The sequence below is a fragment of the Stegodyphus dumicola genome, chromosome 3, assembly GCF_044657685.1.
Source record: "Stegodyphus dumicola isolate Sdum_Otavi_A_Nest chromosome 3, ASM4465768v1".
Classification (NCBI taxonomy): Eukaryota; Metazoa; Arthropoda; class Arachnida; order Araneae; family Eresidae; genus Stegodyphus; species Stegodyphus dumicola.
This window is the reverse complement of record NC_140770.1, coordinates 147,711,486-147,738,737: the sequence shown is the minus strand read 5'-3', so window position 1 is coordinate 147,738,737 and position 27,252 is coordinate 147,711,486. Positions and strand designations below refer to the sequence as shown.

At 33.5% G+C, this 27,252-nt stretch overlaps 1 protein-coding gene across 1 annotated transcript; it reads right to left on the bottom strand.

Annotated features, from left to right (window-relative positions):
• Nucleotides 1–82: 82 nt before the first annotated feature.
• On the bottom strand, nt 83–16,130 carry LOC118194084 (crustacean hyperglycemic hormone-like). The gene is made up of 3 exons (XM_035365274.2): nt 16,028–16,130; nt 7,395–7,585; nt 83–457 (listed from the first exon to the last, which is right to left on the bottom strand). Exons 1-3 carry the CDS (start codon nt 16,028–16,030, stop codon nt 310–312), a joined length of 342 nt encoding a protein of 113 aa, XP_035221165.1. The 5' UTR covers nt 16,031–16,130; the 3' UTR covers nt 83–309.
• Nucleotides 16,131–27,252: the final 11,122 nt, after the last annotated feature.

Genomic DNA, 27,252 nt, shown 5'->3' with positions numbered 1-27,252 from the left:
TAAGGCGGTAAGTGTTTTTAAAATTCGAGCAGTTGATTAATGCAAAGGTGTGTAACTTATTTGCAAATAGCAAGAGTCAGCGATTTAGGTATTCTTTATTAATCGAATTCTAAAGTAATTTTGAAGAAGAGCATTAGAAATCAAGATAAGAAATTACACTTTTTTTTTTTTTTTTTTTTTTTTTGGTCATCGGATTTGTATGTTCAAATGCAAAATAATGTTTTCATGGTCCTCATTTTCCTTAGCTGTAGAGTGAAGGGCAAGAATGCATCGTAAGTTGTGCATCATCAGTTGTAAGTTGGAAGATTATCAATTGTATATCTTCTGCTCTTCCCAAGATTTCTTCTTAGAGGAGGCTTCTATTTCCTCAGCTATTGCCAGAACTTCATGTTGGAGGTGCCGTTCAACAAGTGTTTCTACGCAGCTTACAAACAGTGGATTTGCAAAGCACTTTGCCCTAGAAAACAAATTAAGGTTTAAATGTTTATTGAAATTTAAATGTTGAAAGTATTTTCACAAGCATTAATTTCAATGTGAATAGAAACTTAAATTCGATGACTGTCGGATTGTTATAAGCATGCAACCATAAATATTATACTGCTTCAAAGTAGGTGCTATATGCCATAATTCTGTGTAACGAGATTTGTTAGAGGGGTTATCCTCATTCTTATTTTATTACTCAATTCATTTCCATACCTACTTACATTCAAAAGGTTTTTAGAATTACTTGAACGACTATCAGATTGGCAAGCAATTGCTTTCAGTATCTCGTCTAACGCAAATTTTCGAGGATCTTGGCTTCCAATACTTTTAAGTACGTACTGAAATCTTTTAGAGATTTAACTAAGTTCTGCGAAGCAAGAAACGTGAAAAATTACCTGTGCCTTTGCTATCTGACACAGCTGACCTAGTTTCACGCTGTTGGAAAAAACCAGTTTTTCTTCATGCTGTGTTTCGTCACATTCGAGTGAAACCTGAACTTCACATAAAAAAAAACAAAAAAAAAACTGAACTTTATATATAGCGGAGTTAGTCGACACATGGAACTGACTCGGTTAGCTCAAGCAAACTCCAGTGTGAACGGCCTTTAAAGTAAAAAAACACATAAGCAGAAACAATCTTCCTTACAATCTTTCATTCTTTGTGAATGGCTGACCTTCATGAAACAGAACGTCGAGCGAAACATTTCGTCCTCGTCGTAAAATGTTGCTCTAGAAACTTGTCGTTAAAGCTAGATCTGTCGGAGAGTGTCTCTAGGAGCAGTTGCCATTGCAGTTTGCATCCGGAAGTGTGATATAAGCTTTAAGGCTGTTCACAATAGGGTTTACCTGAGCTAACAGAGACGTCTAGATAAAAAAAAAAAATAAAAAAAAGTTTTTCTACACTTGAAAATCTGAATTTCAAGTATAGCGAATAACCGATTGCGTTAGCTCAGATAAACCCAGTATGAATGGCCCTTAGTTGGTATAAAGGGTCGTTCACACTGGGGTTTATCTGAGCTAACGGAGACAACTGACTAGCCGACTCTTCTCCAAAACCAGTTTTCCCCCATAGGGCAGCAAGTTGAAAAATCTGAACTGCAGGCATAGCGGAGCTAGTCGACTCATGGAACTGACTCCGTTAGCTCAGATAAAACCCAGTGGGAATGGCGCTTAAGGGGCCATTCACACTGAGGTTTATCTGAGCTAACGAAGTCAGTTCCATGTGTCGACTAGCTCCGTTCAGATTTTTCAACTTGCTGCCCTATGGGGAAAAACTGGTTTTGGAGATGGGTCGACTACGTTAGTTGTGTTCGTTAGATAAATCCCAGTGGGAACGGCCCTTTAGAGTTTTAGTGGGCATACTCCTCGTGTTTTCACGAAAGAAATCGGGCACTTGAACAAAAATTCTTAAGAGAACGCTCATCTTAAAAGAGAAAAATTGATCCTGATCACAAACTCATTTAAAACAAGATTTAAGTCTGCCTTGAAACTACTGGAAATGGCGACTGTATGCAAAAATTCTCTTCAGTTTGCGATAGAGATATGAGATAATTGAGTCGTGCGTTCAAAATCTCGTGAGTTTTTTTTTTGGGGGGGGGGTCAGATTTTATCAAGTTAGACATACAGTAGAAAATTACCTGTACATCCGCACTCTTTTGAGATATGCAGCCTGACACAGAGTGTTATAACTTGATTTTAATTAATGAAAATTCAGCGTGGGATTGATGCCATGATTTGGTCTCTTTTATATAAGAAGCAATACTTTTCTGTCAATCAAAAAATGAGTTTTAAACCGAAGCTTAATTTTGGCTTAGTTAAAATTTCAAATTAGTCAGCTCTTTTTATGCAACTTCTTTCTATATATATTTATCTCAATATTTTCCTTCATTTATTTTTGTACGCGTCGAATAAGCTTCCAATTATACCACGAAAGCGTGCGAAAAGGAGGATGAAATACCTTACATACTCCGCCAGGGCGACTGGGGATTAGGGGCCCCAATCGCCAAATTTTGGTGATGAAGAAGGCATGCGGAAAAGAGGGGGGAAATACCTTATAATTTTGCTTATAGCCATAATCACAGAATCTTTGAACTATGGAAAGTCTTTTTGAGTTACACGTAGACAAGCAGTTTTTACCATTTTCTTTCACTTACGTATTTTCATTCAATATTATATTCAGTTATTTAAACTTCTGGATATACTTGTTTTTCTAATCTGATCCACGCCGAAAATTTCGCTATCGAAGTTATAGTCTCTTATTTTAAAACAGGAACTTTAAGGTTATTTTTCATCTTTCGACTTTCCTCGTAACCGTGGAACAACAGCTGCAGCAGATGATATGAGTATTAGTCTCATTCCTCTCTCCCCATATCATTTCTGTTTATCTTGTTCCGATTGAAAATCGCGCGATTAATGACTGAATTGAATTATAGTTTCAAATGAGGTGGAGAAAATAAATGCTGTGTGGGGATGACGACATGCGTTGCGATCGCAGAAGAAGAAAGATCACTACTATCAGACTGGCAAACAATTTCTTTCAGTATTTCGTCTATAGTATGGCTGGCAACGGGCGAAGTGCCTATTTTAAAGAAACAGGCTACAGTAAACGCTAGCTATCCTAAGTCATGTCAATCAGCTAAATAAAAATAGCTCCTTTTATACTGTTATGGATTTTTTTTTTTTTTCAAAGTTTGTTCTTCAGAATTTTTGCTTTCTCACGAACTCAGTTATTTACATAATTACCAATTCTCCCAGTTTTCCATCACATCTCTCTGTAGATCACAAAATGTGTTAGTTTTTAAATGTTAGCCTTTACTAAGGAAAATGTTATCCTGCAATAAATAAAATTTATTGATTTAATGAATCGCAAATTGTGCAAATTCCATTTCCCCATTCTCACCGGTTTTTTAGCATAATTTTTCTTATGAAATTTTATGTCTTAATCTATGGTCGTTATTTGTAAAACATTTTGTAAAGATTCAGCCAGTGCTTAATTAGTTAATATTTGTAACTAACATTGCTTGTGTCAGTAAATGGTACATTACTGCGTTGGTTTACTGACTTTAGGAAGATTACTGACCATATGAACTAATGTAAAGTGGATTATTTGGACTACAGATTGCTAATTTAAAATTAAGAGTATCTCTCACACAGGATCATAACCCAAACCCAATGAAAATCATTAAATCTGCCTCACAAAAATATGAACCCTATATTAAGCAGATAAAACAGAATAAAACGTAATTTACTGTAACGTAATTTTTGTACAAAGGAAAATGGACGAGTATATGTACGAAATGATGAGGAAAGTATGTTGTTTAGGTGCGAAATTTTTTTCCTTATAAGTAACATGTCTCTCTTTAGGAGCCAACTTCTTTCACCTTTTTGTTTTTCTCTAAGCGGCTCCATTCTTGTCGAGACTTAATGGGCCACCGTTTCACTCAAAATTTGCCCAGTGTGATTTGTTGTTGCCATTGTTTTAAAAGGTTTCTAAGGTACGCACGCCATTATTGAAAATGTTTATGCTGTAGCTTGTTACTGCTTTATCAGCGTGATAGTAATTACAAGTAAGCTTTGCATCTTGCCCCATTTACCACACATTTTACAGATAAGAGAACTAAGATTATGTTTTTCTGAAACGATTTCTTCCAAAATTGCCGTTTGTTGCTATCTCTGAAGTTATTATAATTCCTTGTTGTTCAGCGCATTCATCTAGATTTTCTCGGAACAACTTCACATTTTCATTCTTTATTTCCTAGCCCATGATTTAGCTTAGAGAGACAATAGTGTCGAAGTTTTCAAAGTCTCTGCCTGCAACCGATACTTTTCTCCAGGCCATACCTTTCTACAGGAATTCCGGGGCTTTAAAAGTCTCTTGCTGTAGGCTTCACTGATGAGAGTTAAGCAGTGGAAAATATTGCAATGATGTTTCTAAAAGTCTTTGAGTGTCCATTATGTAGCATAAGTTACAGCAAAACACCTTTAAAATCATTTATTTTCAGCCTGAGCGTTCGTAACTCGAGAAGTAGTTCGTTATCCGAGGCTTTTGTTGTTTAGAATAGCTGTTTCAAAAGCCAAATCGTTCGTAAAGGAAGGCATTCGTATGAAGGCATCTGCATGTGAAGTTCATCTGTACATTAGTTATTAACTTTATTTTCGTCATTTCTGAAAATGTTTCGATAAATAAAAACCTTTTCTTTCTTACTTAGGGTTTTCTCGGCACAAAAGTGTAATGAAACTACAAAATAAAATTAGCCAAAGAACATAAAGTTTTGAATATGTGATTAAAGAGTAATAATAGATTTTACATTAGAATTATATTATAAATAGTTCTATAACCTGAATCATGGATTATGAAAGAATTTCTTTTGTCTATTTGGATTCTTCTGAAATGGCGTCTCTAAACAGCGCGAAACTTCCCGGAAGTTGCCGATTTCGTAAGAGGAACCTCCTGTTTTTTCGTATTTCAAAGTTGGCAGCTATGTATTTGAAATCGGTTGACACTGGCGAAGGAATTTCTCTCCCTATCATTGATAAAGCCTTTAATATTTTTCGACTTACAATCAGAAAAGACATTCCGCTATTAGAAATCGGCATCATTCCTTTTAATCTTTCTATTAGTTGGAAAATTTCCCGGATTTCCCAATTTTCAAGTAATTTTCTCATTCGTCTGTAAAATTCATTAATATGTTCTTTAAGATACCATCTCTGATTTAAATTCTTGTGGAATTTGTAGCACATTTTCCCAGTATAGTTTGATATATATCGGACGAACATAAAGAACAGTAAAATTATCCATTCGTTGGGAACTAAAGAGCCAAACTTAAAGAACATTAAAGTGACATATATCGTCCAAAGGACACGAATCTTAAAGTCGAAGAAGAAAAATAAACAAATTTTCGGTAAATAATTATTATTTTAGGTTCTCATTTCAGTTCATCGAAAACTATCCGTGAAAGAAGATGATAATCGTCAATACAAGGGAAAGTTAAATAGAAGAAATTTGATAGCTTCAGAAGATTGGGCTAATTAATTATAGCAAAGTCCTTGAGGAATTCTGCCTAAGAATAACATAGTTGGAGGGGTAGCCTTCGTAAAGCAGTGTTCCCAAGCTTTTCAGTCCATAACTCATATGCGTACAGTTGCGGTTTATTATGACCCTCTAAGAGAATAAAAAAAGGAAATAATTTCTTTGTATGTATAATTACATAATAAAAATGTCTGATTTGGCCAGCACATGATCTCTCACCAATCCCATGTTAAAATAGCAACGAGCGTTAAGTAAAGTATCATTTCCGATTGATCATTTGTAAACAAAAGCTAATTTGTTACTCTAATAAATAATTCTGTTAGAAGAAATTTTGAATTATATTTCATAAGATACAATTCGCCATGTTAAAAACTGTTTATTTATTTTTTATTTTTTTTATTTTTTATTTATTTATTTATTTATTTATTTATTTTTATTTTTTTATTTTTTTTTTGTAAATTTATTACTAACGTAATCAAATGTTCGCCTCTTTATTGTTTTCTTAAAAATTCTATTTTATTGGGCAGTTATATAATATATAATTCAGTTAGTTTTAAGTAAAGAAAATTGAGTTTTTATTATATACTTAACAAAATAAATACTTTGAAAATAATACCAAACATAATATAATTTTCTTCTACGTTATTTCTATAGTATCAACATATTCAGAGTCGTAGCTAGGTTTGACCTACACGTACATCCCCGCGATATTTAGGTATCAGAAAAAATGCTCGTTCAGTTGCAAAAATATGTTATTGTGTACATATGCAACAAAATATTAGCAGTTTTGCAACATTATGCTGCTGTTACACTATTTCTATGGGCTCTTTAAAGAAAACAACGCTTCCAGTTGTGCATCAAAAGCTGTTATGGACTTCAAGTAAAATATCATTTCCGGTTGTCCAGTTTTACCCAAAGTCTAATTAAATATTTATATGAGTGCAGAAAGCTTAACTACGGAAACAAAATGTGAAAGTTTGATATGCGGGATGTCATCTTTCACTACCAAAAGGCGGCGCTGCACGCTATAGGATAGAACTTTATGGGAAAAAAAAGGTGCAAACGAAGCCGCCATGACAACAGAAGATACGTAAGACGTAAAAAGATATATACGCATCCTAAAGATGAAAGAAATGTTTTCCATTTCTTTTTATTGTGACAGTTTCTTGTAAATATCCATGTTTCTGTCTTCCATTTTCATAGTGTATCAAAACTGTGGATATACCCATTAAATGTTCAGGTTAAAATGTTGGTTGGACTAGTCTATTATTTTCTTCTAGCCATTAAATTCTTCAGCCATTTTATGAAGCAGAAGTCAAAAATAGTAAGTATGCCCCCATATCCAGAGCTTTATATGAATGGATAAAGATTAAACATGGGAAGAAAATTGGAAGGCTGTTATAAGAATTATCTTGAACGAAGAAATCGTCACACAAATACATGCACACGGATAGACATCACTGTAGTAACAGCCGAAACATGTGGGGGGGGGAGCGAAATTAGAGCCCAGGATGTGCACTCATAATAGCTGGATAATCACTTAAAAATAGTTTTTTTTAATGCTTTAACCGTGACACTGAAGCAGCCATTCACTGAGGCAGTTGCAGCCATAACTGCCTTCCGACGCATAATCTGAGACTCATCGGTCTAAGGATCTAAAGACAACATGCTCTTAATAATGTCTTGAAGGTTAGAACCCAAAACACTCATATCAGTCAACCCAATCGATCGGAAATTAGTTCTTGGATGAACTGCCAATACTGTATGGATTTAAATGTTTTAACACAGATAGATCCTGTATATCTAAAAAAATATTTAATTTCTCATAGTCATAAATGGTATATAAATCAAGATGTTTTAATCTTCAAATTAGTCTTTCTTACCTGCAATCTACGAGAACCTCTTGCTGTCTGACAATGTTGGAACACTCTTCACACAGACGATCCAAACGGGCCAAATTCTGTATATTTTGCTCCCCTCTGCATCCTAGAGCTATATACTTGAAGAATGATGGCGGATAGGCATGAAGGTTGACTATCATCGTCAGAAAAGTCAGAAGACCGAGAACACGAATCTAGAAAATTATTTAAAATTTAGGTGGGACATTTTTTTTTAATTTAAAGAGTAGGAAATAAAACCGAAAAAATAAATAATTAATTTCTGAAAGGTTTCAGATTTTAAGGTCTCCCGAAAGGGTATGTTAATGTCTCAACACTATAAGGACGTCAACACAATGTTATGAAGCTGATCGATGTGTTTTACACTCATGTCCAAAATTATGTTTACATGCATAAATTCACGGATTTCTCAGAGACTATGACTTATAATTTAATGAATTTTCGTGGAATCATACATAACATGATGACACATAAATGCAAAAGAAAAAATTGAAGATCACCTCATATGATATAAAATTGTAGCATGAAACAATAAAAATGGTAATAAAGTGTGACAAAGAGAGTTAAGAAAAAAAGGAATGATTCAGAAAAAGAATTAAGTCTTACGAATTTAATATGGAATACGATCTCCCCTGACTTGTACACACATATCACAATGTGTTTTAAGGCTGGAAATAACGCTGTTAACCACAGTTTGGGGAATTAATCTCCATTCTTCCAGCAATGCCGTCTTCAGAGCATTTACATCTCTAGGAGGAGGATGTATACGTGCAATTGCTCTTCCAAGGTAGTCCCATAAGTTCTATCGGGTTAAGGTCAGGAGAGTTTGGTGGCCAAGGTATTCGCTTAATGTCTTCACTTTCAAGGAATTCATCAACGAGGTTTGCTCGATGTGGACGGGCATTATCATCCATAAATAAAAAGTCAGATCCATATGCACCCCTGAAAAGTCTTACATAAGGATCTAAGACCTCATCTCGATATATCTGGCCTGTCACAGATCCACTGCTGAACACGTGTAGGGGCGTGTATCCATCGATCATTATTCCACCCCATACCATCACACCTCCACTACCGAAACAGTCACGTTCCACAATGTTCGAGGGATCATTTCGTGTTCCTGACTTCCTCCAGATGTAAACACGTTTAGAATCACCAGTTAAACTAAACCGCGACTTATCAGTAAAGAGAACATGGGACCATTGATGTTCAGTCCAAGTTTTGATGTTCTTTACACCAATTAAAGCGATCCCTCTTTTTCTGTGAAGACAGTAAAACACAACCCTTGGCTTTCTGGCATAAAGGCCTTTTTCATTAAGCCTTCTGTATATTGTTTGCTGTGATGCAACAGTTCCAGTGGCAGCTGCAAACTCTGAACTTAACTGGCGAGCAGTAGCCTTTCTGTTACGACGGGCAGTTAATGCCAGATACCGATCTTCAGAAGCAGTTGTCATTCGTTTCCGACCTTGTCCAGGCCTCCTTACAACACTTCCATCATTTTGAAACTGTTTCCATAGCTTAGAGACTGTCTGTCTTGAAATATTCAGACATGTGGCTGTTTCCATGATTGACTGCCCAGCTTCTAAACGGCCGATAATTCACCACTTTACAGATTCTTCCAAATGATACTTCGAAGCCATAACAAACCACTTTGAGTCCCTACACACTGAAATCAAACGCTATGTTGCAGAAATTCACTCAAATATTCAGTTTGCGCAAAGCGCTTGATTCACCCTTGGATGACGTAATGCCTAGATTTGCATATTACAAACCGTTTGATTACTTTTGATTGGATAATGCTAATTAGGCTTGGTTTTCACACATTCCCTGCAAATATGGATCACATTGATTCGATATTTCATTGAATATCATCATTTTTGGGTATGTTAAGATAATTTTGGACATGAGTGTAGATCAAATATTAAGGTATTTTAGTAAATAAAGTCTATTTAGTGAATGCTTGTTATGCTAATATATACATCATTACATTAGAAGATCTTGCAGTATTTATCCCTTAACTGAATTCTGGCAAAGATTACTTTAGCTTTGCAGAGTCAGTAGGGCTTTTTTTGAAGCAGGAGACATGAAAAATATACAGTGCCCTCGCCGGAACTCGAACACTGGACCCCTCAAATACATGTCGAGTATGCTTCCAATTACACCACGAAGACATACGGAAAGGAGGGAGAAAATACCTTATAAGCTTACAAAGTAAGGCCCGATTGAGATAGTTTGGAACCTCAGGCGTAGAATTCTTTCAATGATCTTTAACGCCCGTGTTCCTTGTTGTTATCAGCAGAAACACGATTATGAGGAAATATAGTCTGATTTTATGGCTCTTGAAAGCTTGGGTCCTTACACTTAGTCCTTTAGGTGGTAATCAGGTCTTGTTAGGAAGTAACCTGATGTAGAATCTGCCTCACAGACGTTCACTGTAATAGATGAAATCAATGTCTAATTGTAACTTCTCTGAGCAGAAATATTCTTTAGCAGAGTTTCAGAGCAGTAATGATCAAATGGCTAATCGTAGGTCGCATCTAGACCATCGATTTAATGCCTATAACGCCCGTTTAGCGCTTTTCTTTGTTCAGTATATTTTTTATCATTGTTGTAAACTTTCGCCCTTGGTTGAATGTGCTGAAATGTTTGGTCAGCCTTCTTAAGTAACCTAATTTCTGGCATAGTAAGGAAATTACGAGATGACTCTCAAATGGTCGAAATCAAGCGAATTGGTCGAAACAGAGATCTTAGAAAGTACACTAATGCCGCGGTCGGGGAAAAACCATCTTCAGCGTCGTTATAACGAGACTTTAGAGTTGAATGTCTACATTTTTGCTTTAGTCAATATTTTTGTCACTGACAAATAATTCTAATTGATTTATTACTAATCGTTTCTTTGAAATCTTGGTTAAAACCATAAAATCAAGAATTAGAAATTTATGGGGGTTCATAGTGATTCAATACAGAAAGGTGCGTTTGATCTACAGGATCTTTTTCCTCAATACCTTAGACCTATCTAAGAAAATAAGATTTTCAACAATGCTCTGCATTTGATTTTTCAAGTTTCGCAACAGTTTGTTTTGTCATGCATATGATCAAAGTGACATATACAATAGACTAAACAAGCAATTAAATTATATATATGAACAAGTTATACATATGTAATTACAGCAAATTATATACACTTATATGTACTTAATAAAAAACACAGTTATTAAGTGGTTTGTAATGTCTAGCTTTCCTGGCCAATCACTGTTCTTGTTCTTAGAGCCAATCAAATGTTAGTAACTGCCAGTAGAAGCTGACACCATGTTTACACTTGAAACAATTCATTATTTTGCTTTTTTTCTGTAGAAGGAGGACCTGTCTCTTATACACTGAAATTACAAGTAGGAATTTTTGTAAACATTTTTAATGTTTAGTCAAGAAGCAATGACATCAAATAAAAGAGTAGATTGGACACCTAGAAAGAGATGTAATATTATTGTGTTAAGAGAAAGTGGTCTTTCCTATGTTGAAATTGCAAGAAAGGTGGGTGGTTCAGTGACTACATCTGGAGTCCGAAAGTTTTGTTTACGATATCAGGAGACAAATTCAATAAAAAACAAAGAAGAAAAAGACCGAAAAAGGTGAACCACATCTATTGATGACAGAAGAATAAAAAGACTATGTCTCCAAGATAGAAAGAAGTCATCAGCGGCCATCAGAAGTGATCTGAATAATGCTGATGTTTCTGTCAGTTCAAGAACAATCAGGAAAAGATTAACAGATGTTGGACTGAGAGGTAGAATTCCAAGAAAAAAGCCTTATCTTAATTTTCAGCAGCGAAAAATAAAAGACTACAGGGGACAAAGGAACACATTAATTGGACAGATGATCAGTGGTCACAAGTTATATGTAGTGATGAAACTAAGATATCGTTATTCGGTAGTGATGGGCGAAAATATGTAAGACGTAGAATAGGAGAAGAGCTACATCCTGACTGCATTCAAGCAACTGTGAAGAACCCAGTTAGTGTTATGATTTGGTCATGCATGTCAGCAGATGGTATTGGTCGCCTTCATGTCATCGATGGGACACGGATTGCCAGAAAATACATTGACACTATTCTAGAACCAAAACTTCTACCTTCCATCAGAGATCTCTTTTCCAACAATGCTTCGTTTATTTTTCAGCAGGATTCTGCTCCTTGCCACACGGCCAAAATATCGAAAGAATGGTTTGGTACAAAGAGCACTAAATTGTTGTCATGGCCAGGAAACAGTCCTGACCTCAATCCTATCGAAAATTTGTGGCACCGTTTGAAAACTCTTGTCCGAATGAGGCGCCCATCAAATAAAATAAAAGGGAACTAATTGAGGCTATAATTGTTTCCTGGCATCATGTAATAACGAAAGAAGAGCTTAAAACTCTTGTCAGCTCAATGAAACATCGATGTGAAGCTGTAATCAAAAATAAAGGGTACTCTACTAAGCACTGATAACTCACTGCAATCATCACTATCTAATGTATATCGATAACTATTATCGTTTAACTTTTTTGTATTGCAAATAATTGAATTTTGTGTTTTGTATTGAATTCAGTAATAAATTCTCTTTAAAATGATATGTACAAGTTTTCATTTTGCGAAACGTAACATTTTCTATAAGCATACAAAGTTCAAAAACATAAAAATTTCCAAAAGTGTCCACAATTTTGGCCACCACTGTATATATCTGTTACTATACTAAACTCAACTAATTATGTATATGTAACTTTATTTCCTTCATTTTTCAAATAAGTGGGAAAAATACGTCGGATTTAAAGATATAAAATTTTGTTTCCTTTGTAGACTCTAAATGAAAACTTTCTTGGATGCTAGTTTGGCAGTTAAATGTGACTTATTATGCGTAGTTTGCTGAAATAAATAAAAGGTAAAAGACGAATATATTCCGATTTTTTTTAAATTATGTTTTCTGATTTTATAATTCTGAAACAATAGTATTTCTTTCTTTAAATACATTATCTTGTTCTACACGTGTATTTCAGAAACGTATCTATTGTTTAAAAATATAATTTAGGCATACTTTAGCACAGTCGTTTTTATCCAAATCATTTTTCCGTTCTTCACAAGCTCTTTATCTATGTTAATGAGTGTTTCATTACCTAATTCATTAACATTCGATTTAATGAACTCAATTACGTTGACAGAATCTAACTCTCTGAAACCCAAACTGCTGTCTATTTTCCATTAAATTATAATAGACTCTACGTTTCTTAATTATATCTATCATAACTCTAGAACCAGCATCCCAAGCGTAGGTATTGCATACATACGCAATGGAAAACCGCATAAAAAATTGAAATATGTAGCATGTCGTATAGCTTTAGAACTGCACACAAAATTGCGCGAAAAGAGAGAGGAACAATAGTTATGTATCAATAGTTTATGTATTAAAAATTCAATTTGTGTACCATGTTTTAGAACTTATTATTTTTATTTTGCTCAATTAAAATTTAGCTTATTTTGTAATTTTCAAACCGAAATTCAATGATTCCAGATCGATTGAAGCTCAATTTTGCGAGGTATTGCTGTATTTAAAATCCCTTCTAATTTATATTGTATCAAATTAATAATCTTATGTAAAACTGCAAATGTTCTGTATCTGCAGTTCTCATGCAAACCGAATAATGCTGAGACTGATAATAATTTATATCTATTAATATATTATAAGTATTACGAATAACGGCGAAATAATGCTTTTTAATGAAATACAATGTAAGGATTATGTTAATTTTATTAACAGTTAAATTTTGAGTTAAACTTCCTTTCCTATCGCTTTTTAATTTCAACTTACCACTTCCGGCCAGAACGTAGTTTTAGAATCACGTTTGATTGCAAATTGAGGAAGAGTGTTATTTAACCGCAAAGTTCTACTGTCTTAGTCAGAGAGAACCAAAGATTCTGGTTAGCACGCGTCCGCCTTTTTAGGCTACTCTCTCTTAAGCTATTATTACACTCGGCCGTACATTAGGCCCTTGATAGCTTCGCAGTCAATTAGCGTTAAGGGGCCAACTCCGTTAGAAGTTTGATAGCTTCGGCTATATCTCCTTTAGTTAAAATTAATTTAGTTTAATTCTTAGTCTCTTAAGTTCAAGCCACAGTGTCGGCTTTATTGTACAACTCCAAGATGGAGTTAAACTTTAGTTGGAATAATAAAGGGTTATTTCACCCTTCTCACTTGTTGTTTTCTACCCCGTGAACTGAAGCGATTATTAGCTTACTAGTTAAGATTCTTCCCATTCAACTGGAACTTAGAAGTACACAGTACAGAATCTTTACAACAAAATAGTTGTGCTTTCAAAATTAAAAAAGAATTGGAATGATAGTGATTAAAACTGTTAAGAATGCGCTTTTATTTATTAGTCCAACGGGGAAATTTGCCCAGAAAGACTATTAATTTCGTTTTGGCATTTTGCGTCGATTCACGATAAGCATTGTTTCACTTTTCAAATTGTTGCCACCAAATATTATCTCCCTGTTTTATATTAAAAAAAATAAATAATGAAGAATCTGCATGAATGTATATATGTTTCTCGCATTGTGATAAAAACAACGGTAGCTAGAGCCACCCAAATTTGAATAACGTAATCTTCCATAGAATATGGGCATGTGGAAGCCGTAATTTGAATTTGAAATTTGCTTTATTATCTATTTCATATTTTGTAATACTTCAACGAATTTCGATTAACAGACTAAACGATTCCAAAGCAAGCAATGACAACACTGTACGGGGGAGGGAAGAAACATTTTTATCTCCAGCGCGCGAGATTCTGTATCGGAAGTTCTAAAGGTACGCTCAATTTAAAATTATTTTGCGATATAGCTGTTGAACTGAATTTAATGGTTTAAGTGCAAAGAACATGATATTTAATAAATAAAGGTAACACACAAAATGTTAAAAAAAACTTCCCTTTAGACGTAATTTAGAAAGTGAAACCTTTCAGATTTTTTTTGGGGGGGGGGTTGTTGTTGTTTTGTTTATTTTTTATTTATAAGCAGTAAAATGCTGTGTGTTATAAGAAATTCGACGTCTTAAGAACGCAAACTACTTTAAGTAAACTATTTAAAAATCTTTCTTCCATTTCTTTTAAGCGCATTATTCCCCTTTTATTTAATGATGACATCGCTAGAGATATTTTGAGCATCCCTTCTAGAGATTTTTTAATTCTGACATCCCTACAGACTTAGGTATTTTGAAACATATTTTACGTTCGTTTTAGCTCAAAATGACTATTAGTATCGGAACTCAATTTTGCGTTGTTTCGCTTTTAATTGAAGTACGTTGTCATTCGGCAAAATGTAAGCTATTTGTCTTTCAAACTGAATCTGACTAACTATTTCAAAGGAACAGATGCAGCTCTTAAGAATATTATTATTTTTTTAATTTCTGAAACTCAGTTAAAAATGCGTTTAATTCATGATATACTTTATCAAAAACATTAAATATTTTTCACAATTACTTTATATATATATATTTCCATTTCTCAAATACACAAAACATGCAGAATGTTCCTATATTAATCTAAATATATATTCATCTAGTATCATATCAAATGTTTCGCTTTTCCACCTGGCCCTATCTATTGATAATGCATGATGACAAATTATATTACACTTTAAAACAGTCCGTTCTGGTGAACGTTAAAATCTGAATACTTTCAAATTTTTTAAAATTATTATGCATCTTTTTTTAATAATGTAATTCTTACGGTTACAGCAGTATTATTTTCCGTATACTAAAATCTAAGTACACAATTAAATGAGTTTCGGTTAAACAAAATTATACCTTTAAATGCCTTCGCTCCAATTAAGTAAGAAAATAAAAATACTAAGAAGAGAATTGCATCACTTTACCGTCACTAAACTATAAAGACATTAATTTCATTAAAGAGTGATTACTTGTAATTAATCATAATACAGAAAATGGTATTTCATATTTGGAGTTCTTCGGAATAAAAATAATTTAACGCTACTTAAGATATAATAAGGAAATTAATTCGTTATTTCATCATTATTTAAATATAAAAACATTATTTTCATTTAAAAGTAATCTTTAGTAATTTATCATAATAATGCAGAAAGTGTTTTTTTTAGAATGTGATAAAATCTAATTCATTTTTAGATAGACTAAGAAAATAAATTCATTATTTTAACATCATTAAAAAATAAAGCCTTTACTTTTATTTAAGTATAATCTGTACTGATTCATCATAACAGTGATATTTTATATTTGGTAATATTTGAAGTAAAAATGATCTCATGCAATGAATCATAAATTTGAAAATTGTCAATCATTCACAAAAGTTAGGAATGAGGTTATATTAAATATGTGAAACATCAGACACTTGGCATTTGAGCCCATGTTAAGACTTCCATATGTCTTCAACGCCTAATTCCCTCAATTTTATCAGGGTATTCTGAGCTAAAGAACAATTACTGCCTGATTTTGGGGTTACCTGATCTCTGGGCCCCTAGGCTGAGAGCTGGCAAACATGGGTGGTAATTAGACCCTGACTGCAAGATGGTTTTGTGGACACTTATTACAAAATTGAATAATACATTGAGAAGTTCTTACCATTTCGAAGTTGAGTGCAGAATCCACCAAGAGAGCGAAGGTAATCTTGATATTGGCTAGATTAAGAGCTATATGGATGATTTGATCCCTTTCCTGTCCTTTATATTATAGATCTGACACGCGCTAGAGGCGGAGTTAAGTTCTGAAATTCATTCGAAAATTTTCTTAAAACAGACATTAAGCTGGTCTCCTATTTTCAGTTTAAACTGGCACCCTGCCGATATAGTCAATGGCGGCTTAATGAAGCTAAATAATGTGTCGCTGATGAAGTCTTTTTCTTGGGTGATCTGAATAGTGAATAGATAAAAGGAAGCAGGAATAAAAAAGTGTTCAAAGCGATATCTAAAAATGTAACTTTCTTCGAATTTCCTTCGATTCGAATATTTTTATCTCTATCCACAAATTTCGGAACATATTGTAACTAAGGGAAGAAACCGATTCTGGAATTTTAATGACGGAAGAGGGTAAATTTGAATTAGATTTTATTCAATGCATTTTATAAATCGTTTTAATTAATTGAATTAAAAATGCAACACTCACATATTATAAGGTGATCTGTTATAAAACAGTTTCGGATATTACGCTGGTTTTGTTTAAAATCGTATGCAAATTATGTTGTCCAGAATTATGTACTTTAGCAAAAGTGATGTCAAAAGTTTCCAAATGCTTCTTTAAATCGTATAAGATCATAATTTTATCACATCTATTTGTAGGTACAAGAATACTTTGGTTATTGTAGTTTATCATTTGACAGCAGAATTTCAATTATTGGGCTCCAAATTCGAATTACTGCATATGTTAAAAACTTTAGTTGTTGGAAAAATTGGACAAATTGGTATGGACAAATCGAGTTAAGAACTGATTTCACACTGAAGTTGAAAGGTGTTGCAAATCGCTTTTAAAATCTAATTTATATTATATAATGCACCTCGTCATTTAACAAAACTGAGTGACTTGTGCGAAAATGTAGAAGTTTTTCATTTACCACTTAATATCACTTTTATCATTCAGCCAGTGGATCAAAATATAACCGCATAATTTAAGGCGCATAAGTTAAATTAATTAATCGTTTTTTTATATTTCAGCAAAATAAGGGAAAGACAATTCACGACAAGTTAGGTTTTGAAAAAGTGTTAAGGTGCTCACGAATATTTGCCAAAATATGGAAAGAATGATGTTCTTTTCTTTCATTTTATACAAGGCAATGAATTAAAAATTGATTGTATTTTTCCATTCTTATAATTTTATTTTCCTTATAATTAAAAACTGTTTATAATAGGTTTTAGTAAGTATATTTAGCTAAACGTTGTAAATTGAAAAATGATTGTTAGTTTAGTTGCATCACCAAGAGCTTTGGTTGATTTGTTAGCAAAAGGAAGTGCGTTTATGTTCAAAATTCTGCTTAAATAAAAAGATTTATGTAAGCTACTTCAGACATAGAGATAATACGTTTTACGCCTGTTAGGGATTTTTATTATTTGACTCAAGATTAGAACAAGGAACAAGATTTAGAACAAGGAAAACTCTAGAGAATACCTAAAAAATGCCCTAAGCACTCTACCTGTACCGCCCAATAATTTTCGAGAAAGAAGCTAAATAAAAATATGATGTCACATCCGGTGCAAGATTTAAAAAAAAAAACTTCGAAAGAGGTTCAAAATGTCTACTGCGCATAACGAGGCATGTATGCTTACGCTGTGGAATGTCTAACTACACAAGTTGCAACAGTGTTGTGCCCACCAAAGTATACGCAGCATGAAGACGAGCAACTAAGTCTTTTCTAGTAACTAGGTTTCCCATTTAACCAGTGTTGTACCAATTAATCAATATTAATCAGTATCGTATGAGTATTAATATCAGTAAAGTATTGTGTGAGTATTAAATACTAGTAAAGTGTTGTATATGCATATTATATCAGTAATCTAACAGTCTTATAACAGTAAAGTATTGTATCAGTATCAGTCATATTTGTGTCAGTAGTGTACCATTAATGTAACGGTAATGTATATCCTTGTGTGTGTCTGTCCATTTATCTTTAACGTTGATCTGTGATATGTTAATTCGCAATATCTTGATTCTCTATAACGTATTATTTCGTGGATTTATTTACCGACTTGTACAAAACCATTCCCATTTAAACAGTATTATATCAATGAATCAGTATAGTAGCAGTATTAATTAGTATTTTACCAGTATTAATATCAGTCTTGTATCAGTCATATTTGCATCAGTAATGTATCTTGAGTATTAATCTGTAACTCTGTAACATGTTATTTCGTATGTCTTGTCATGCACGGTGAACACCTTTCAGGTGGCATTGTGTATTTTTGGTATATTTGTGTTAAGTAGTTCGGCATAACTTTGTTTTGAAAACCTTGTTCGAAAACATCTGTTTGCTCTATGTTAAAACCTATCACCTATGTTAAAATAATATGTTAAACTGAATAATCTGACTAATTGTATTAGGAACTACATGTATTAAGAACTCCTTTGTATGGCCATATATGTGATACATAAGCTCTTTACAAACTCCTAGTATTGACTTGTTCTGGGCTGGGCGGCCGCTCAAAATGGACGCCCATCATGAAACAGCCCCTGGTGCATGCATAGGGCGCTGGACTTCGGAGGTCGGGTCGGTGCGAGCGAACTTTGTGGCTCCTGTATGACCGTGTGGTCCTCCAATCCAGTCTAAGGAGTGCTATAGATAGTGGTGGGCATGGTATTATACTGATTAACCGTTTGGTAAAGGGATAGTATCCACGTCCCCCCGTTCTCTCTCTCTCTCTCTCTCTCTAGTAACTAGGTTTCGATAGAGCAATTTCTTCGGATGGCTCTGTAGGAAGAAATCCAAAGATGACAGATAATGGCGATCGTGAAGGCCATAAAACCTGACCCCCTACGTCCAATCTAGTGGCCATATCCTGCCAGTCACCTTAAAAAGGGCTGAAGTGCGCTGGAGCTCCATCGTGCTGGAGCCATAGGCCTTGTATTGTCGCTAAGGGTATGTCATCTAAGAAATTGGTTAATATGTCACGAAGAAATACCAAGTATGATTATCCTTTGAGCCGTTCATACGGAAGATATGGTCCAATCATAAAGATTGCCTGGAATGCCGAGCCACATACTTACAGAGCGGACCTGATGTATCTGCGGGCGGTTTGCATGAGTATTGCATTCCCACAACATATGGCTGTTATGGCTGTTGAAGATACCATCACGTGTGAAGCATGTGTCATCTGTCCACAAGATGTGTACAATAAAAGCATTATCGGTTTCATGTTGTTTCAATAGCCATTCACAAAAGTCAGTGCGTGTCTGAAAGTCATCTTGATGTACACCTTGCATGGGTGACCGCAACAGTGTGCTGTGCACAATACTGCTACTCGCATTCAGTTTCCTGGCTAGTGCGTGTGTGCTCAACTTGTTTCTTCCACCCGCCGAAGTCTTGCAACTTTCTGTGCTGGTGTAAGCTCGCCGTGCGTTCATCCACCAAAATTGTGGAGATTGTGTGTCAAGTTGACGTTTCCTACCAAGGCATTAAAAATTACAGTGACCGAAGGTAAAACCCATGTCACAAATTCGCGAACGGACTACACTATCACCAACCGAAAATTACCGTTAGCTTCTGGATGCATGAGATTCAAACGACAACTTGACGTCATTCCATGCCGTCGCGCATTCATGTCTCGATATGTGCGGTTTAATATTTCGAACACCTTTGTATGCAAATACCGATGTTTATGATTCCAATGCAGTTTTCCCCCCTTCTACTGGAAATGACGTTATACTTTTCTTTCACATTTATTTCAAAAACTATGAGTCATATAAGTACAGTTCTTTGGGCACTTTTCATATATTACAAACGAAGGATCTGGCTGTGCAGAGTTTAGCGGCCTTGATGAGAAAGCCTGGCTATCCTATAAATTTATGTACAATTTATGAATAGTTTAGAAATCAGATATATTTTAACTTAAACGTTTTAAAAATGCAGATAAAAGTTCTTACACATTGATGATTGGACAAATCTGCTTAAAAAATATTTAATGTATTGTTTATAAAATTATATATAAGGATTCACTCTTATCTTTAATTGGCGACATGCAATCACTTCTGTTAGAATTTACTTCCAGTAGAATTTGATATATCTTATGTACGAACTAAGCATCTTTCCAGCATTCCTTAAAGCGTGTTTAAATTTCACCACCTTGAGATTTTGAATCATCAACTTGCTACACAACGATTCTTTACAGAAAAGATCTCGTATTGGTATACACCAATATGAGATTCGAGGCTATATTCGCCCTTATTCAGCGCACGGACTGTATTCGGCCTCCGACGCAATTTTATATGGGTAACGATTACATTTTCTGTAAATTAATTTGCATGTTTATTACAGTAATTATTATGATAAACATTTGAAGAAAGGTTTATGATTTTAATGATCTGGAGTCGAACTTTACATTATCTTCATTGCCATTAAAAATAATTGCAGATAAACGTGTAAACAATAACGAGTGCTGCGCTCCATAAAATTCACAAATAGAGTTCAATAGTTACATTGTAATATAAATCTTGTTAAAATAATTCATGATGATGGATTTCTTTTCGAACTTGTCAAAAGATAAATACCCTCAAAATTACATTTTATATTTGAACAGTTTTTTCCCTTAAGTGAAAAATTAGTAAGTTTAAAAAGAGAACTAGATTAACCAGCAAGCATTAACATTTCTTCGCGAGGAAAATACTTTCTAGTAATTTTTCTTAAAAGTTACAAACTTTATCAAAAACCAAAACGCGATAAGATGCTGTAGTAAGATGTAAAGGAGTGTTTATAATTAATTACATAAAAACAAATGTTTTATCCGTGTGCATCAAAGAAAATTTTAATAAAATAAACGCAAGGTAATAGGTTGTCATTATGTATTCTGAAGTTTTGTCCCACTTGGAAAGTTTTCGTAATTCATTTATTTTTAAATTAAAAGCAATTTATTTGGTCGTTAATTCAACGTATTAGATATAATTGAAGTAAATATCAGTCTAAAAATTCAATATTAATTGTCAAAACTTTCGAATTACAAAGTGTAACCAAGAGAAATTATTTGCAGATGCCAACCTGTAGATTTCAGACAGGAAATATTTTTTTCCCCAATGGCGGGCCCTCAGTCGACTTTAGCTTCGCTACTGCTAAGGCGAGAAGTGATGATCACTTTATTATGGAGACACTTAATAGGTGAGTAACCTCTGCCTCCTATGTAGGGACGGACATTTACAACCATGCCTCCTACGGAATTCGAACCCGGGCCCTTTGGTATCTCAATCGGCTCTTCTAACCATTATACCATCTAGACAGTATACCTAACCACTACACCATCTGGGGATAGGAAATAAATATAAACTGAAGTTTTTTCTTTTGCTTCGTTATTATTATTATTATTATTATTATTTATATATGTTTTATTAAAAGTGTAGAGTTCAGTAGATTCACTGTTGTGTGAAAACTGGAATGGTAATAACTGCACCAAAAGAAGGGTTAAAAGTACCCTTTATTAACTCTTTAAAATTCACAATGCGTCAACTCGACGCTAACAAATTACGCCTCTTCTTGGACGGTAACTGAAATCAGATAAGAAAGCTAAAAATTTGAAGATATGACCAAGTGATAGACCTAAACTACAGGGCTCAGTTAGATCCCGTTTCGTAAACCTCCGTCGAAACTAGTGGCAGCAGGTAAATGCAATTAAGCCACGTGAACCAATTTCAATCCAATATAAGCAAACGTTTAAACAGCAGAGGTGGTGGCTGTAGCCTAACTCTTCTCTTTCCTACCGAAACTCGGTTTTTAAACTATTTCTCAAAGTGGAAATTTGCATTCCTCCACACTGACAATTAGGGGAATGAAGGCTTAACGTTTAAAATTAAACTTTAACTTGTTAGTTAAAATAAATTCAAATCCCTACAAAAGTTTAGTTAATAAAGTTTAAACTTTAGTTTTGTTAATTTTTTTTTCCTTTTTGTAAAAAGTAAATAAATGTTTACATAAATCGGCCACCCAGCTGCTATTAGATAGTGGTGGTATCTTCCACCAAAATTGGGGAGATTGTGTATCAGCAGGGCGTTTCCTACCTAGGCATTAACCATTACAGTGACCGAAGGTCACAATATTCACAAACAGAATACACTATCACCAACTGAAGATTGCTGTTAGCTATTGAATGCATGAGATTCAAACGACAACTTTACATCGTTCTACACCGAATAAGTGACATGGCAGGAGTGGTACATGAACTGAATATTAGCTGATTTGAATATGTGATATTCGTGTGCTACTGAAGTGTCCAATACATCGATAAAGTCTATGCATCACGGAATATGTTAGAAAGTTTTATTCTGAATTTTAACATTTAGTAAATTATGTTATAGAAACATTAGGTATTAGGTTATGTCGATGCAGGAAACGTGAAAAATGGGCAATGCCGTCGCCGGGTCTCGAACATCGACCTCTCGAATGCGCTACTCTTACACTACGAAGGCGTGATCGAAGGAGGAAGAAAATGTCCTATAATGTAATCACTCCGCTTGCGCAAGTCTTGCTTTTAGTTTTGTAGCTTTCCGCCATACAATGAGTTAAATGTGGGCAAAGTGTTGATTTATTGTTTAAAATCAATTACGAATTAGTACCAAATCTACGGGTTTCTCTTTGGAGATGATGTTTTCAACAGAACGTTTTTATTACTGTTATTTTTCTTTTAGACCTTGTACTTCTCTAATATATCCTCTGTTTTGGATAGCAGAAAACATGTGTGCCATCGTGAATGAGCTAATTAAAGCTTCCTGACATGTTTTATTGATTTGCTTAATTTCTTTAAAATTTCGTGATACTATTTTATTTATTAGAAATGTATTTCTCTTTGATTCTTCTCCTGAAACTTCAATGATTTCTTTATACTTAAAATAAATAAGATTTAGGGTATAGTATAACAAATAAGTGTCAGACTATAGTGTATTTAACGATTTTTCAGTTGCAGAGTCAGTGCTAAAGACGTGAAAAATTAGCAATATTCTCGCCGAGACCCGAGCCTTGAACCTCTCTCGAATACACGTGTAGTATGCTTCCAGTTACACCACGAAGGAATGCGGAAAGAAGGGAGAAAATATACAGTCATTCAATTATGAAGTGGTTTAATACGGATAAAAGTGTCGCAGAAATTCGCTGCTAATATAAGCCATATTTTCTTTTTGCTCCAATAGTATTTATTTTGTACGCCGTTGTTAATAAGCCATAATCATGTTCGATTTCTTTCGCTGTGCTAATCCAATAATTTCAATTATAAGATTCCGATTTTTCAACTGTAAACCACGTTTAAACTTCACGAGCTTTACGCTTTTATAAGCAGTTTTCTTGCTAGGATACTTATTCGGCAGGAAAGTCACATTACATGTTACATTCAATAACAATTCCTGTATCCTCCTGCATGAAGACGTTTACAAAACCATCTTTCTGCTAATAGCTATTTTCTAGATATCATCTCTATAGAAATAATCAGTATAATAATAGGAATATTATCTTAGAAGCAGCTTTATCGCTGTGCGAATTTGTGCAAATATTTTAATTTTTTATTCAGATTTTATGAATACTAGACATTTTCCCTACGAATGTTGAATGTTATCCGCGGATTTTAGATGTTTTGTGTTACTTTTTTAAATTTTCATTTTAACTATTCACTTATTTTTCCTTTTTAATAAGCTTTAATAATATTTTTCTCTAGAAGTTACGCGGAAAATGCTCTGTATGTTAATCCCATTCCAAAATAGAGACCAAAATTTCCCACTTTAAACTTTTACCTCTCAGTTTCCCTACACACATTGAATACTAGAAAACACGTTTTTAAAATTTATATAAAATAAGCTTCAGTTTCCTTTCAATACAGAAAAATAGTTTCGATGATAAAAATTTTTCTTCACTAAATTTAAAATCCAGCCACTCAATGAAAAAATGTCTATGTGCGCAATGTGATACCATATCTACATCGTTCCTTTTAATGGAAATATTGATCTCATATACTGCAGTTTATTATATCACCTGAAAACGACTGATTTAAAAGCTCAAAACATAACAAGTACTTAACTAACACGTTCTAGCTTTTTATGCTTGCTACACAGAATTTAGCTTTTATTTTTTGAAAAGATTTTAGCCAATTTGTTTTCAGAAAATAATATTTTCGACGATGAAATAATTTGCAACATCATTAGTGAAAATTCTAGTTTCTTAAAGATACGCAAAGTCTGATGGTTTATACCTCGACCACCTTACGAATTTTGCGCTTTTTTATATTATCCAAATAATTATTAGCAAAGAATTTGTATAAGTATTTTCTTTAAAAAATAATTTTTTATTAGGTAGTTTTGAAATTCTTCAATGGCAGAAGAACGTACGTTCAAATAAGACGACCATAATGTAGCTTAATGTAAGTTTAATAAGATAAATAAATATACTCTCTTTTCCCAGGTTCTTATTGCTATTATAAGGCATTTTTTCTCTACTTTCCACATGCTTTCTTAACGCTGGAAGCAGTCTTGATGCGTATTCGGGAGGTCCGGTGTTCGAATCCAGACGAGGGCACTATCCATTTTTTATGTTTCTGCATCAAAGCAGCCTAATGACTATACACTGTAATTTTCTGAAGTATTAAAATGATTTAAGAGCATAAAAGCTAATACGCGCGCATGCCATAAACAAACAGCAATGACAGCTAACATTTCGCTGCCAACAAATACATATACACTGCGGGAAAAAGAAGTGGGACAGTTCTATATCTCCCGTTCTAATGGGCCGATTGACAAAATTCAAATTACATTTTGCATGTCTCGAAAGCGTGAGTTAGGCTATATATTATATATATTACATTGTTCTAACATTAGTATTTGGACACAAAATCGGACTTTTTCTGAACTAACATACCAATTGTTTCCCACATTCTACGAATCAAATTATGCCTAGATATTAAATGTTGTAATTTTTGGAGAAATTTAAAAATTTATCTTGGCGCATTTTTTTTAGTTTGCGCCAAGAATAATTCACTTGACGAATTCCTTAATTTGTAGCAACCTATTTTCCTTTCCTTTTTTTTTTCTTTGTACAAGATCGGGAAAATGGTCATCGTTCGTACTTTGAAATAATTTTGACAGAGTGGTAAATCCCATTTGGCATTATTATTGTTTATAACAAATATGCCAAATTTTAAAACGCACCAATATGTAAATTCACATATTTCTTAGAGGAAAGTTTTAATAAGGAGCTTTAATTTTTTGCATGTATGCTTAGAAATACATCTAGTTTAAGACGATGGTAAAAATTTTATAATCCAACTTTTTTAGGAAAATTTATAAAATATTTAAAAATACAAATTTTAAATATAAATCATAAAAAATGAGCGAAATATATTTGGAATAAGCCTAAATTTCGAATTCTGGAATAAGGAAGGAAGTAAGTTTAATAATAATAATAAATATTTTATAATAAATATATATCCAATTCATTTAACATTGGGGAGATAAAATTTTAGGAACTAATTTTTCAAAAACTGCTTATGCGATTTTTACAAAACGTGGGAGTTTGGCATAATTTGATTAGTAGAATAGAAATATGGAACACAATTGGTATGTTATTTCAGAAAAGTCCGATTTTGTGTCAAAATACCTGTATTAGAAAAATGTTATATATAAATCTAATACATATCCTAAGTCGCGCTTTTGTGACATGAAAAATGCAATTTAATTTCATCAATAGGCCCAGTAGAACGGGAGATATAGAACTGTCTCTTTTTTTGCGCAGTGCTTTTAGTTGAGTGTCAGCTATTTTAATTTTTTCAATCAAGTTTTAAATTTCCTAATCCCTCACTTCTTGGCTTCTATGAAAGCAATTCCCTTCCATTCAGAAGTTTATGCAGATTTCTACTGTGCATGAATGAGATTATATATCATGGGATTTTAATTGCAACTTACATCAATGAATCATCAAATGTTGCTGACTGTTAGCTGAAGTGTTCGTTGCTAATGAAAAGCTACGTAAATTATCACCGGAATAGAACTTGCAATCCTTGCTGAGGTAGATCAGTCTCACTCTTTTGCGAACTATGAACAACAGTTGATGCACTATGAAGTTGTTATAAGGACAGAAACATTTCAATGCTGCTTTGCATATTTTAAATTCTGTGTTTTAATAGTCTTTAAATAAGGGAGATATAATTTAAATCAATGTTTGTTTTTATTTGTTTCCTTCGTATATTTTTGTGTATTGGCTTTAAATCTAATTTGTAATACTGTTTATTTATTTCTATTTTTTTAGCCCCAAACCAGCTATTAGTCCCGAAATAGAATTTTGCGTTGGATTACTACAAATAGCATATGACTCTTCAAATTATTGCACTAAATATTATCGCCCTATATTATTTTTAAACAAATTAAATAATGAAGAATCTTCATGTTTATATGCATGTTCTTGGTATTGTGAAAGAAGCCGTTTCTTGAGCATTCTTGAGTATTATATATGAAATTTGAATATTGTATCCTCCATCTGAATATGTGTACTTAGAAGCCCGAATTTGGAATTTTTAGTTTGTTTTATTATTTTTCATATTTTGTAAAATTTTAATGACTTTTGACTGAAAAACTCAATTGTTTTAAAGCGAGAAGTGGGAACACAATTTGAAATAAAACATTTTTATCTCCAGTGCGCAAGACTACTGACATTGGGAAAGTTTTAAGATATTTATCTTTCAGTTTTAATTAACAAAGTCGGTTCTATGAAAACAATATTTTGCTGAGGCAGTAAATAATATGCATTCATCTTCCACGCGCCAGCGTGTTGCCATTTAGTAAAGCCTAAGATACGCTTAGATTAAATATGGAAAGTTAGTAAGTAATAAACAATGCGATTTAAAAGCAATAAAAACAGTTTTTAAGAATATTTTTTTTCTACTTTCCAATGTGATTAATTTAAGTAAACATGTATTAAAATCATGAGATATCTTATTAGAAATATTCAGTATTTTTATGAAGTAACAGTAACTCATTAAAATCATAATACATTTTTTTTCTTTCTTTATGATAACTATTTTAGGAGGCAGACCGGTCGAATAGCTAGTTTTCTAAGAAATAATATAGCGGATATTAATATGTATGGCAATCTTTAACACTATCGAGAATATGCTGTTTTTAAATATTTC

What these genes read in the sequence shown, in the direction of transcription:
- LOC118194084 (XM_035365274.2), bottom strand. An exon ending in GAGGTTCTCGTAGATTGCAG is followed by an intron (nt 458 to 7,394) that starts GTAAGAAAGACT and finishes TTTGTTTTCTAG; the next exon opens with GGCAAAGTGCTTTGCAAATC.